The sequence below is a fragment of the Nicotiana attenuata genome, unplaced genomic scaffold, assembly GCF_001879085.1.
Source record: "Nicotiana attenuata strain UT unplaced genomic scaffold, NIATTr2, whole genome shotgun sequence".
In the NCBI taxonomy this organism is placed as follows: Eukaryota; Viridiplantae; Streptophyta; class Magnoliopsida; order Solanales; family Solanaceae; genus Nicotiana; species Nicotiana attenuata.
The window spans coordinates 16,664-32,243 of record NW_017672677.1 but is presented as its reverse complement, the minus strand read 5'-3'; the positions used below and the strand labels follow the sequence as shown (position 1 = coordinate 32,243).

Sequence of the window (15,580 nt, the reverse complement as noted above, 5' to 3'; positions counted from 1 at the left end):
AAAAAATAAAAATAATATATATATATATATATATATATTTTTTTTTTTTTCCAAGTGAAAATGGCATTTGAAAATTAGAGTTGTGTTTGGACATGAGTATAATTTTGGGTTGTTTTTAAATTTTTGTGAGTAATCTGAGTGAAAATTTTGGAAAACAGATTTTTGGAGTGTTTCAAATTTTCGAAAAATCCCAAAATTCATCTTCAAGTGAAAATTGAAAAATTTATGGCCAAGAACTAAATTCGAAAAAATTGAAAAAAATTTCAAAAAAAAGAATATTAAAATTTCATGGCCAAACGGGCTATTAGTATTGAATATATGAGATTATATCCAATGGTTGGATACTAGACTTATTGCTATTGACATATCAGTAATACACTAAATATAAATTATAAGAATTTTGAATTTTCGAATATCCAAAAATCTAAAGTACAAATCCAATATCCAATATGAAATCCAAATTTTAAAAATTAAATCCAAACCAAAAATTTCGAATTTCGATTTGGATTTTGGATTTAAACAAACTGTACCCACCCCTAGTCTTTTCTACTCATTTCTTATGTGATTTTTATTCCACCAAATTTGTTATGGGATTTGAAAGATAAAAAGAGGAGGAAAAAAATTTCTCTTTATATAAGATGAAATGGGAAGAAAATAACAAAAACAAATATATTGTAAATATTAGACTTTATTAAGGAATAGGGACTCAACATTCACTTTTTTGCCTCTGCTCAATATTGGAAGCATCGACTAAAGTCGTTGAAGGTTATGACACAATTAGTGAACCTGTCCGCGCTTCGCGCGGTGATATAATATTATTAAAGTCATAATTTAGTTACATATCTATACCATCTAAATTTCTAAAAATAATAAACCCCGACACAATACAAAAATAAAATATACAAAAGTTTATAAAAAATTAAATATACAAAAGTTTATATGGTCGCATGTCTCTAAGACCTCCAATTAGTGATGTCGGAGGTAGTACTCTTTGACCAACTTTATTATTTGTATATTTTTCGATAAGCCTTGAAATTAATTTCTCAAGGTTGCTTGTTCTTTCTCAAATATTTAAATCTCTCTTTTTTTAAATTTTAATGTGTAATATCTAGCACAAAATATTTATAATCATATAATACACCTGAATGTATGTAATATGTATTTCTCATCCTTTTCAAAAAAACATGTCCAACCTCACAATATTGCTCGTTAACCTCGAGCAACTCATCGAATTAGAAGTCATCTTATCTGACATCATATATCTTGCAACACAACTAATGCCTAGTCGTATCATTAATTTGTTTCCAAATTCTCATAATCTTATTTTTGACAATTACGGTTGGTACTGGCTGTTAGCGCATATATCGAGACCTGAATTAATTTTTTTTTCAAGAATATCAATTATAAAATAGTCAAAAAATAGTAATTCCCAAAACAAAAATGAGTACAAGTTCCGTTGGAACATAGCCAATGCAAAAGCTTAACTCACATATTCTTAATGAAAATGAGAATTGTAGAAGCAATATAAATGGCTAGAGGAAAAGGGAAGAAACTTGAAGGTAAAAAAGCCATTGCAAATGTAGGAATTCTTTATTCTTTATAAATATGGAGTATGACGAAAGATTGTAACGGTTTATAAATATGGAATATGAAAGGTTGAAACCATAACAACCATTCTATTTATATTTATAGATAATTAACTAAAAGTATTTTGCAACCCAAATTTTTATATAACATTTACATCTATAAATAATCAGTTAATTTTTTTTTTAATGACATGTGAATTCTTGTTTTACTACATTTTACTAAATTAGGCATTTACAAAACTTGAGAAACCTATTGCACTGGATAGAAAAAGCAAAGAAGTTTACTCTTTTATGTACTAAACAGGTACAACATCTTTTTTGCTTCTCCCTTCCCATGGAGAAATTCAAAAGGAATTACCGAATTACTTGCCACAACTGTAAAGTCAATTACTTGATGCTGCTCCAAATCTCCTTTGAAGATTAGACATTGACAAAATTTTCATCCAGGCAATCTGTAAATTATATTAATGTTATAATTTTCTTACAGTATAACAATCAAAAGTAAATCAAAAGAAAGAACGATAAAAATAAAATGTTGTTAAATTCTTAATCCTTCCAATAAACTTCAAGGATTATGTGTGTAAATGCCTAATGTTGGGTGTGACAACGTGAAAAGAACTTGGAAGAAGTGAGAATCAAAAATCAGAATAGGAGAACGATAAAGAAGTCGATTTATTAGTGCATAGTTATGACTCCATTTTAGCAGGGTGACATATTTTTTTAATATGAAAAAACCGTGACATACCTGGTATTCTTCTACCAATTTCTGGCTAACCACAGTCCCTTGTTCTCCATTTTTATTTTCACTCATGGGAGGGCAGGAAAACAAAGAAAGGCTGTACTTTCAAATTCAAATGCAATTGAGGAAATCAAACATGAATAAAAATGTTACACAAACTATAATTTCAGATGATATATCAAGTAAAACAAATAAAGTTACAAAATAATATAGGATTAGAATTGATTTTCTAGAGAGCAAAATTCTTTCTATTGGAACAGTCCTTGAGCATTGGAACTATTTTTGAGTTATGGAAAAAAACTAATGCATAGACAGAAAATAGAAAGATTTAAAGGAAAGAAATAAATAGCAATAATGATGAGGTTTAAGTGAAGGAAAAAATGTAACGGAAAAAAGTATAGAAACGTTTTAGGAAAAGAGATGAATAGTATATTAATGATGAAATAAATAAATAAGGAATACTTAATTGTTAGCAAATTTTAAATGCAAAAATAAGGAAAAATGTGTAAAATCTAAGAAAAAAGATAAATGTGATCCTTGGCCAAAGAAACATGCCACATCATCTTTTATTTTCCCAGCTTTATTATATATATAGATATTGAGTGTCGTGCGTTCAGAAGCAGACCTAGGATTTGAACCTTATGGATCGGGATTATAATCTTCTTAAGTTACTGGATTTTAAATTAATAATTTGTACATATTTAAAGTTCTAAATTAATAGTTTGTACATATTCATTGGATATCTTAATACAAATACAAGATTTGAATAGAAACTAATGGGTTCGACCGAACCGCAACCAACATCGTGGCTCCGCCCCTGCGTGCGTCTATCATTTCCGCACCAAGACATCTTAAAAGTGAATGGTATTCCTATGAATTCCTTCTTTATCTTTTGAGTTGTGTTGTTGGATCAACCGCTCAAGATCGAGTCTTTATGCAGATCTGATAAAAAAATAGGATCACTTCTTATGAATTCGTTGGGAATATTTCTGATCTAATTCATGGCTTACTAGAAGTAGAAGGCGTTTGGTGGAATTTTCACGGACAAAAAAAGATCGCAATCAACTTGTAGATCACATAACGTTGTTGTGAAATATTATATCACCCGCAACTCATTTGTAATAGAAAATGCCAGTGTTACACATATTATTTGTTTGCTTGTTTTTGTTTTCTGAGTTTAACTTTTATACGTAGAATATTACATTATTGTTTGTTTTAAAAATTACTACAATAATTTTTTTTATAACAAGTGGGAGTAATAACTTGGAAATTAAAGTTGGTAACCTACAACAACAAATTGAAAAATTACTAAGGTAAAAATACTCTACACTATTCTATACATAAATACTTCACAAATATAGTTCCAACGGAAGATAGTGTGTCAAGTGGGGGTGATTTTTAAAAATAGCCAGATTTACAACTGGTCGTTCAAAAATAGCCCAATTTCAAAAGTAATTGAAATTTAGCCACTTTTTATGTAAAGATAATTTTGAGCGAAAACACTGTTCAAAACCCGAAAAATACTCCAGTATATTGTTCCAGCATAAGTATACTTGAACTCCAGCATATTATACTGGAGTTCCAGGATAGTATGCTGGAACTCCAGCATAATACACTAGAACTCCAGCATAATATACTGGAGTTCTAGCAAGTATAATGGTCTAGTATAATATAGTGGAGTTTGGAGCACCGATGCTCCAGTCTTCAGTATATTATACTGGAGCCAGCAAAGTATACCGGTCCAGCATAATATGCTGGAGTTCATACACAAGTGCACCGAACTCCAGTATATTATGCTGGACCGGTCTCTATTGCAGCAAAACGGTGGCTATTTTTCATGACTTGGTAAACGCTGGCTATTTTTGATTGATCAGTCCGAAAACTGGCTATACCGTAAAATTTTGGCATCAAGTGGGGATTACAACTAATTAAGCAGAGTTGGGCCAAAATCAACCAAAGTTGACATAAATGGCAAAAATCCACCCAAATCCCAAAAGGCTTAAAAATGACAGTCCTAGGAAAAATCTTAAGCCTATTTTGACTATCCGATCAAAACGCGTTTTTCTCGTAAGTCTGGTCAGAATTACTACTACTACTACTATTTACTGTTACATCAGCAGATACATATATAGCAACTGCCCCCCGTATTTATGGTAATAAACTGCATGTAAAAATAGTACAGAGCTTACTTGAATATTAATGCTGGATTTTGTACACTAAATTAATAAAAACCCAATAAAAGTTAGAGACCAGTTCTCCCTTTCTTGAGCTTAAGTTTTCACTATTTATTCTTCTAATCAAGATCTCAATTTTTTCTCCTTTCTCAGTTCTTTGACCTTCCCTTGTCATAGCACAAATTCTCTTTCTAGTGATTTATCTTGTTCTTTGTGATTCTTGAAACTATGTTTGTGCTTCTGCTTACTTGGAAATTTTGATTAATCTTTTAAATTGAATCTGTTTTGTATATGTCATGGTTAGTTGCAGGGACTTGGATATTGTTTTTCAGCTCATTTTGAATCTTGATTTGGTGAGCATAGAATTAGTGCTGGATTTGAATTCTAGTTGACTTGTTTGTAGTTAATGAGGAGAAGTTTGACTTTTTTCTTGGTATTGGATTATTTGGTTGAAGCATCAAGATCTTGTTGATTTCTTGGGACATTATAGAGCTCTATGAAAAGAAAGATCTTAGAGTAGGAAGGAATTACAACAACATATACTCAAGTGGGGTGTGAGGGGTAGTGTGTAGGCAGACGTTACGAGTGTAGGAAGGAACTATAGGGACAAATGGGGAATACTTGTGTAGGACCAAGTATTTCTAAAAATGGAATCTTTCAATCAGTTTCAGCAGCAATGTGGCGATCCCGGTCGCCGGATGACACTGCTTCCACTACTAATGGTGAAAGTGCTAGAATTGAAACACCAATTTCTGTTAAAGAACCTGAGTCACCTTTGCCAGTTCAAGAGCCACCAGAACAAATTACAATGCCTAAGCCAGAAAAGAAAGAAGAAGAAAAAGAACAACCAAAAAAATCAAAAAAGCCTGCTGAGATGAAGAGGGTGTCGAGTGCTGGCCTTAGGACTGAATCTGTGTTACAAAAGAAAACTGGAAACTTAAAGGAGTTTTTTAGTATAGGAAAGAAATTAGGACAAGGGCAATTTGGAACTACATTTAAATGTGTCGAAAAGGCAACAGGGAAGGAATATGCTTGCAAATCTATTGCCAAGAGGAAGTTGTTAACAGATGATGATGTGGAAGATGTTAGAAGGGAAGTACAGATAATGCATCACTTGGCGGGGCATCCTCATGTTATATCGATAAAAGGTGCTTATGAGGATGCTGTAGCTGTTCATGTTGTTATGGAGTTCTGTGCTGGCGGTGAACTTTTCGATAGGATTATTCAACGGGGGCACTATACAGAAAGAAAAGCAGCTGAGCTCACTAGGACTATTGTTGGAGTTGTAGAAGCTTGTCATTCTCTTGGCGTCATGCATCGTGATCTTAAGCCTGAAAATTTTCTCTTTGTTGATCAGAAAGAGGATTCACTTCTCAAAACAATTGACTTTGGGTTATCGATATTCTTCAAACCAGGTAATTTGTATGATATGTACTTTCCTTCTTTGAAACTGCTTTTGTATGTACTTTCTCAGTTAATGGGTACGAAATGGACTCGGAATGTAGTAGAAAGAACATGTTCTTCATGGTTTTGCTCAGTATAGCTAAAACAGGAAATAAGATTGTGTTTTTTTTTTTTGTGAAGTCCAAAAAGTATCTCGAACCCTTTTCCTTCGTTGGGGACGTTGAAGGGATAGATTGAAATTGTCTTTCTCTTTAAAGTGCCTCTTTTTATTAGTTGAAATTTCCACACTGTGAACAATTTGAAAATATCAAGTGCTTTTGTTGCGGCGTGTTCAACATGTTGTTTCACTAAAGCTGTCTCAGAATAATATTGGCATTTTAACCAGGCTCTACACGTAATCATACTAGCAGTCTGTTATATTGATTTATATGCATAAACTATCCTTTGATTCACTGTGGTTCGGATTGTATGAACTCTTCGACATCTTAAAAACTTATTATACAGCCATCTGATCCATTTTAACAATTTTTCTCCTTTATTCTATTTTGGCCGTATTTGTTCTTTCCAAACTGCTTATTAGTCGTTATTTTTTTTCTCTTTTCCAGGCGACAGATTTACTGATGTTGTTGGCAGTCCATATTATGTTGCACCAGAAGTTCTCCGAAAACGTTATGGTCCTGAAGCTGATGTTTGGAGTGCTGGTGTAATTATCTACATCTTATTAAGTGGAGTACCTCCTTTCTGGGCTGGTATGGATTCCCAACTCACCAAAATTAGCATTTCTTGGAAACTTTTCACTTTATTTTGTAGCTCTCTTATCTGGTTCTCTGAAGTTCTTTAGTTTTCTGCTTCAATTTCATTTACAATAAACCTAGGATGTGCATTTGTTATCCCACTGACTCATTTTAGTACATGGACATTCCAACGCCTCTATCAGCCATCTCTTTCACTTGTCCACTACTACCTCTCACTAACCCAAGTCATTAGAGACTGGCAGGAATTGCTGTTCATTCTTGCTGTCGTGATTTGTGTCAAATTCCTGTTGCGCCCCTCGAGAGAAGATTTGGAAATGATTGAGGTTCCCCTTTGTGAACCTATTCCTCCCGTGCAAGAAGGGCAGTGGTTTTATTTTCACTCACGGATGACTAAATCAGTTTAAATCCAATTAGCATATTCTTTCTTCAGTGTTTAATTCATGTGATCATTCTTTGGATTTTTGAATAGGCAAAGTTATTAGTTTGTTTAAGATCTCCCTGCGACTGTTTTGGATTTGGGTTCGGATTGGGTTCTGGTTCTTAAAATTACTTAAATTATGTCAAGATTCAAGAAGTGCAAGAATGAATAAAAGTAATAATCCAGAGAGTTTCAGTTTGTTGAAATAAAAGTGCAAGTACGTAGGAACATTGGAAATTTTTACCTGGCTAAGATTGACCGTGTGATGGCCAACGGAGGTTGAAATGTTCTGTTGGTTTATCCATTGGTAGAGAAGTGGACGGTAATAGAAATTAGAAAGATGACTGATGTAACGGTTGGTTAAAACAAGAACAGATGAAAGGGACCTCCTTTTTTTTTTCTTTACTTGATTTTTGGCGTAAGGAGAAATACCGGGTTGTATAGATAGTTGGTCAAACTTGGTAGATAACTATGGACGATTCCGGCTGAGTCATTACACAATCTGTGCATATTCTTTGAGACCGACTTGGTTTTCGTTAATGACATCTCTGTGTGTGTGTGTACATTGTCTAGATAGCTGTATATTCAAAGCAAGTCTGTAAACAATTGAACGTATATTCATGGAAGGGAACATGCAAAGATTTGCTGGAATCAAATACTGCCCTTCAACCACATATCATCTCTTTTTAATCGTTTTCCTGAACTCATTTTTTTTATCATACAGAAAATGAGCAAGGAATATTTGAACAAGTCCTGCACGGTGATCTTGACTTCACGTCAGACCCATGGCCAAGTATTTCAGAAGATGCAAAAGACTTGATGAGGAGAATGCTCGTTCGAGATCCGAGAAGACGTTTAACTGCACATGAAGTTTTATGTAAGTAGTTTAACAGCTTGTCTTTTTTCTGATTTCTGGATTTTGACATGTAAAAAACAACTGAGCTTACGTGGGTGAATTCAATAATATTTGGTACTTCAAAATGATTATCAATCTCTAGATTTGTTACAAGAGGTGCTGGCTTAAAGCTTGCCGTGCCTCTCCAAACATAGTAGTCTCACTAAATAGTTTGTTCTGTACTCATTATTCTCTATCAAGCACAATTATGCTACAGATCATTGCCATAAATTAGTCTCCTCAATTTGCTTAAGCTTTGAGGCCCGGATGATTGACAATGCATGAAATAAAATATAGTTAATCAGATTATCTGCTTATAACAAATTCGCTGCAAGATTGTCAGATCACTATGGTATGCAAGTACAGTGGTTTTCTTTCTTTTGGTTCTTCTTGTTCTGATGTTGCGAGCAGTTAGTGAATGGCTTTTCTTCTTTTTGTCTTATGAAAAGACAATTAAGTTTTTTAAATTGACTTTATCAAGTAGAACCTATGCATATTCCTTAAAAGTTTTGTTTCTTCTACATGGTATAATCTCTTATGCGTATCATCTTGTGTAATTATCTGTCGTTAGATCATGACTGTAAAAAGTGCGCTCTTGCCTTTTAGTTTTTTTCTTTTCCTTTAAAATCCTGTCAATGAACTCAACCCTTCCATTCCGAACCTTTTTCTTTAAATGAGAATTTTGAATAGTCACTGAGGGTGATATTGAAACTTTTGTAGGCCATCCTTGGGTTCAAGTTGATGGTGTGGCTCCCGATAAGCCTCTGGATTCTGCGGTTCTGAGTAGAATGAAGCAATTTTCTGCAATGAACAAGCTCAAGAAAATGGCTTTGAGAGTGAGTCTATCAATGTGCAAATACCTGTGATGTTAACTCTAATTTATGACCATATTGGAGATAAAATATTTAGGTTGAAACTAGTCCGCTACTTATTGTACATTATGTGTTACAGGTCATTGCCGAAAGCCTATCTGAAGAAGAAATTGCTGGTCTAAAAGAAATGTTCAAGATGATAGACACAGATAATAGTGGTCAAATAACTTTTGAGGAGCTCAAAGATGGATTAAAAAGATTTGGCTCTAATCTGAAGGAGTCCGAGATCTATGATCTTATGCAGGCAGTAAGTCTCTTATTAGTCCTTGATCCAGTTTCTTTTTTTTTTTCCTTTCAAATCTGTGATCTAATTCAAGCAGTAAATCTGAGATCTATGATCCAAAGAGATGGCAGAATGTGGAAAGTTTTTTCACTCTTTTAAACGAGTCTTCTTTGTTGAAAGTACTGATATTGTTTATCTGAAGTTATGCAACTTTCTGCATAGTAATATTTTTGGTTGATGTTGGTTTTTTAAAAGATGGGGCAGCAAAAATATTAAAAATATTGATTGAAAATGTCTCACAATAATTTTATTAAGCATAACAAGGCGTTAAAAAGCCAATTAGGAACAAAAAATTCACATAATTTAAAATTCAAAAAACCTAAAATATCTCAACTAACTTAAACAATCTAATAGAAATTTAAATTTGAAATTCATCCTAAAACTAAGCAACTTATTATGCTATAAGAAGTTACTGTAGTAACTAAAAGCAACAAAATTTCAACGGTTGATGCTAATGTTGCATTAATCCTACTGATATAACAGTTGGTTTAAGTGGAACCTGAAGGATATTGTGTCTATGTCAAGCTAATAATTTTATAAATGACATTATTTATGGAAGTTAATTCTTATCTCATCTCCAATCAAAGAGAATCGAGTAGCATTATTGGTGTTCAGGAGACAGAAAGCAGAACTATGAAATCAAAATTTCTGCAAGTGGGATCTATTTATTGTCCAAAAATGGGAAATAGTACAGAGAAAATCATTGATTTTATCCTTTTCGTTGCTGTGATGATTCATATTTCTAAATCTGTCATCAGCGATCAAAGGTTTTAGATTGGTTTAGCTTCGCGACATACTTAGATCTCTTATTCAACCAACACAAAGATAATGACGTACTTGAGTAACTCTCTAAATTGTCTGAATTGCAGGCTGACGTTGATAACAGTGGAACAATTGATTATGGTGAATTTATAGCTGCAACATTACATATGAACAAAATTGAAAGACAAGATCATCTTTTTGCTGCTTTCTCTTACTTCGATAAAGATGGAAGTGGCTACATCACTGCGGACGAGCTTCAACAAGCTTGTGAAGAATTTGGCATTGGGGATGTCCGCATGGAAGAAATGATCAGAGAAGCTGACCAAGATAATGTAAGTTCCATTTTTAACCACTTAGATATTAAGTCCTATGTTTTAGGGGTTTCGGGGAAGGCTTTGATCAGAGAGAAAACATAAGTAAGTTGTCACAGTGAAGCCAATGGCCAAGTGACTGAGGCATGGGAGTAACAACTTGAGATCTCGAGTTCAAACCCCAGCTACAACACTTCGGTGTGAGTCCATCTTTTCTAGTCTTGTAAGGTAGGATTATCTTCATTAACTTTGCTTGTGGGCTGGACAAGGTGTCTGGTTTACTAGTCGAGTTACACGCAGTCCGGCCCAAACACCACCGATATTAAAAAGATGGTTTAGGACTTGGAACTAATTAAGACCAGTTTCTCTTATCACCAAAATTTTCGGGCTCTTGCTGCAATTTAATTCACCAACAAGGAAACTTTGATAGGATTAAAAGGATTTACTTCCTCTTTCCAGAATTTCAAGCAAGTCATTGGTTCCAAAAACACTAGAGCTTTCTTGCCTTTCTCCTCTTCATATATTCCATGATTCATACTGGTTTCTTAGCATTCACATCATTAGACCTACTCAGAAGATGTCTGAATCCTAGTAATAATCAACGTTTGTTAAAGAACTATAGAACGTCTTCACTCGAAAATGGAAGATATCCAAAAATGACTCTGTTATTCCTATACAAATTGGTTTATATTGGCTTAATGATGACTTTTCCTCTTAATTCTGATGATGCTACCATGTGCAACATGCGCTGATTAAGTGTGTGGTCTCACTGATGGCAAATTTTCATATTAATTTTTCAGGACGGGCGCATTGACTACAATGAGTTTGTTGCCATGATGCAAAAGGGAAATCCAGTGCTTGGTGGTGGCAAGAAAGGTCTAGAGCATAGTTTCAGCATTGGATTCAGAGAAGCACTAAAACTATAGAGATCTTTGACGAGGAATTCTTTTCTTCCTTAGTGTTTGTCTATTATTTCTTCATTTCCTTGTCGAATACTAGGAGTGTATAGTAATTAACTAGTGCTTGCTAAACAACATCTTTGTTTTCCAGTGCACTTTTCAATTCTTTCCAATTTTGTGCAATTTTTCATTTAATTATCTGGCAGTTATCCTACTGAGTAACTTGTTTAACATGGAAGTAACAATATTCAACTTCTTCCTGTTTATTTGAATCTTCATTTACTCAAGTGGATGTAAACTATCAATATATTCACAAATTTTGCAAGATACAAACTGTTTTTGGCATGTACTTGTTTAGCTAATTATGGATGATGTTGTTGGCAATATAAGATATTTCAAAAGATTTATTGGCCAAGTTGAAGATTTATTACGAGCTACGTTAAAATTTCACATTAGAACAATTGGGTTACCTGCTTTTTAATTTTATAACCCATATTTAAATTTACAACCAACTATCCCAAAAAAGTAGGCTAAGATTCAACGTTCAACTCCAATAGGTTCTCAAAATTGTTGGACTTTAGCCATTGGGCTTTAAAGTAGAAGAAGTGTGAATTGGAAATGGAGGGAAATAAAATGGAGGGAAATTGAAAATTTGAAGAAGTGAACTTTTGTCTTGCACTTTGTCCCTCATTGGTGAGGGACAACCACATTTGTGTGCTTATATATAGAATCACTTCTTAAAGCTCTTAAAAGGAGTTGAAGAGAATGAACCCTCGCGCCGTCGTCGTCGCTCGCTCGGCTCGGCTTTGGCTGAAGGCTGAAGGCTGAAGGTTCAGAGGGCCTCTCTGGCTGCGGTTCTGCCGCGACCGCGGTAGAACCGCGGCAGGCAGCGTATTCTTCTGAAAAGGCACCTTTTCCAGACACCTCTTCTGATAATTGCCTATAAATTCTGAGGCAATGCTCCATTTTCTACACATGAAAAACACTCCAGAACTTCTTTCTTTCTGAATATACTGCATCCTAATTCGCAGTCTCTCTCTCTCAATTCGTAAGTGTGATTTTGCTCCGTTCTTTGAGTTCGTTGGTATCCTGCAGTTTGTATTGCCACTGTTGCAGGAAGGTTTATTCCGTTTTATCCTGGGAGGATTTAATCCATTACCTTGGCAACGTGTGAGGGGGTTAAAATTCCTTAAGGACACACAAGAAAATTGTGGACTCGGAATATTTCTTAAACTCTTCTGTTTTTCCAGTTTCTTTTATTTTTCTAACAGTTTGTTTCTGATTTTTGGTTTAACACAGTAACGCTCACAAGCTTAAGGAATTTTATACTAACGTTTCTGTGTTGAAACATATATTAAACTGTTATTCATATTTTGTATACTGATTTGGAGACTAAAGCCTTGTTGCTTTCTNGACCTCAACCAAAGTTACCAACACATCTTAAAACATTATTCAAACTTGTTCCAATCCTCAAAACACGTCAAACAACGCTAAAACCATTAAATCACATCGAATTCAAGCCTAAGTTTCTTCAAAACTTCCGCAATACGCATTCGATCAAAAACCCGACCAAAACATCTTCGAATGACCTGAAATTTTGCGCACACATCCAAAATCACCTAACGAAGCTACTGCAACTCTCGGAATCCCATTCCGGCCCTCGGATCAAAATCTCACCTACCAACCGGAATTTGCCAAAATACTAACTTTGTCAATTCAAGCCTAATTCTACACCGGACCTCCAAAACCAATTCCGATCACGCTCCTAAGTCACAAATCATCCCCCGAAGCTAACCGAATCACCGAAAATCACATCCGAGCCCTCTAACTAACTAGTCAACTTCCGGTTGACTTTTCCAAAACAAGCTTTCCTTAAAGAGACTAAATGTCTCATTTCCTACCAAAACCAAACCAATCCAACTCGATTACCTCAAATACCGATAATGAAGCATAGATAAACATAATATGGGGAAAACGGGCGGTAACTCACGTGACGACGGGCCGGGTCGTCACAGATATTCAGTTTGAAAATATCAAAACTTCACTGATTTAACAAAGTTCTGTATTGTTTTCAACTTTACAGAAATATGACGAATGAAAACCAAACTAATGGAAGTGTTGCGGGAACGGGTGCTACTGTTATGAGTGCTGCTGCCTCGTCAAGCCATTCTACTCCTGCTCATGCTATGGCACCGGCAGAAAAACCCAGAAAGTTTTCCGGTATTGACTTCAAACGCTGGCAAATGAAGATGCTCTTCTATCTTACTACGTTGAGTTTGCAACGTTTCATCAAGGAGGATCCTCCGGTCATGGCTGAAAATACTCCAGATGATGAACGACTTGTTGTAACTGAAGCATGGAAACATTCTGATTTCCTGTGCAAAAATTACATTTTGAGTTGTTTGGAAGATGGCTTGTACAATGTCTATAGTGTCATGGAAACTTCAAAAGCGTTATGGAATGCGCTTGAGAAGAAGTACAAGACTGCGGATGCCGGACTTAAGAAGTTCGTGGCTGCAAGGTTCTTGGATTTCAAGATGATTGACACTAGGTCAGTCATAACTCAAGTCCAAGAACTACAAGTCATTGTACATGACCTCCTTGCTGAAGGTATGGTCATAAATGGGGCCTTTCAAGTTGCTGCTTTCATTGAGAAGTTACCTCCGCTGTGGAAGGATTTTAAGAACTATCTTAAACACAAACGGAAGGAAATGGCACTAGAAGACGTGATTGTTCGTTTGAGGATAGAAGAGGACAACAAAAATGCTGAAAAGAAGTCACGTGGACACTCGACAATAATGGGGGCAAACATTGTTGAGGAGGCACCACAAAATAAGAAGAGGAAGAAAGCTTCTGGACCAAAGAATTACCCAAGTAAGAAGAAGTTCAAGGGTAATTGCCACAACTGTGGAAAATCTGGGCATTTCTTACTTGCTTGAGTCAAACATTTTATGGCATTCGCGTTTAGGTCACGTAAACTTCAAAACATTGCGAAAGATGATAAATCTAGAAGTATTGCCAAAATTTGATTGCATTAATTCCAAATGTCAAATATGTGTGGAATCAAAGTATGCTAAGCATCCTTATAAGTCCGTTGAAAGGAATTCAAGTCCTTTAGACTTAATTCACACAGATATTTGCGACATGAAGTCAACACCATCTCGCGGTGGGAAAAAGTATTTTATTACTTTTATTGACGATAGCACGAGATACTACTATTTTTATTTACTTAATAGTAAAGATGAGGCAATTGATGCTTTCAAGCAATACAAGAGTGAAGTTGAAACGCAACTAAACAAAAAGATCAAAATGATAAGAAGTGATAGGGGTGGCGAATATGAATCTCCTTTTGAAGAAATATGTTTGGAAAATGGCATTATTCACCAAACAACTGCCCCTTACTCTCCACAATCTAATGGAATTGCGGAGAGGAAGAATCGAACGTTGAAGGAGATGATGAATGCATTGCTAGTAAGTTCTGGCTTACCACAGAACTTGTGGGGGGAAGCTATACTTACAGCTAACCAAATAATCAACCGTGTACCTCATAGTAAAACACAATCCATTCCTTATGAGAAGTGGAAAGGAAGGAAGCCTAGCTTGAAATACTTCAAAGTGTGGGGGTGTTTAGCTATGGTACAAGTTCCTAAACCTAAAAGGGTTAAGATAGGACCAAAAACGGTTGATTATGTGTTTATTGGATATGTAACCAATAGCAAGGCATATCAGTTTCTGGTTCATAAATCAGAAAATTCTGAGATTCACATTAATACGATAATAGAATCAGATAATGTTGAATTCTTTGAAACTATTTTTCCATATAAAAAGGAAAGTGAAGTGACCTGCCAAAAGTCAAAACGACTTCGGGAGGGAATAAAGGTGAAAGTACGTCTCAATTGGAGTATGCTCGTGTGTTGGGAAGCTTAATGTACATCATGAACTGTACACGACCTGATATAGCTTGTGCGATAAGTAAACTTAGTCGATTCACAAGTAATCCCAACAAACATCACTGGGTAGCAATAAAACGAGTTCTGGGATATTTGGAATATACCCAAGACTACTCTTTGCACTACAATAAATATCCTGCAGTTATCGAAGGATATAGTGATGCTAATTGGATAACTGGCTTATCAGAAACAAAGTCCACAAGTGGATATGTTTTTACTATTGGTGGAGGAGCAGTATCTTGGAAGTCTTCCAAACAAACGTGCATTGCTCGCTCTACAATGGAATCAGAGTTTATAGCTTTGGATATGGTGAAAAAGCTGAATGGCTTCGGAATTTTTAGAAGACATTCCGTTCTGGCCAAAACCTTTGGCTCCTATTTGCATACATTGCGATAGTGAGGCTGCAATAGGACGGGCAGGGAGCGTTATGTATAACGGAAAGTCTCGTCATATACGACGAAGACATAACACCGTTAGACAACTACTTTCTAGTGGAATTATCACTATTGATTATGTATGATCAAAGGATAAT

At 35.1% G+C, this 15,580-nt stretch overlaps 1 protein-coding gene across 1 annotated transcript; it reads left to right on the top strand.

Annotated features, from left to right (window-relative positions):
- The first annotated feature begins 4,486 nt into the window (after positions 1-4,486).
- On the top strand, positions 4,487-11,427 carry LOC109214078 (calcium-dependent protein kinase 1-like). Its single transcript, XM_019377960.1, has 7 exons — positions 4,487-5,914; positions 6,509-6,652; positions 7,801-7,953; positions 8,692-8,807; positions 8,923-9,090; positions 9,996-10,220; positions 11,000-11,427. The coding sequence occupies exons 1-7, from the start codon at positions 5,110-5,112 to the stop codon at positions 11,123-11,125; spliced, it is 1,737 nt and encodes a 578-aa protein (XP_019233505.1). The 5' UTR covers positions 4,487-5,109; the 3' UTR covers positions 11,126-11,427.
- The last annotated feature ends 4,153 nt before the right edge of the window (positions 11,428-15,580 follow it).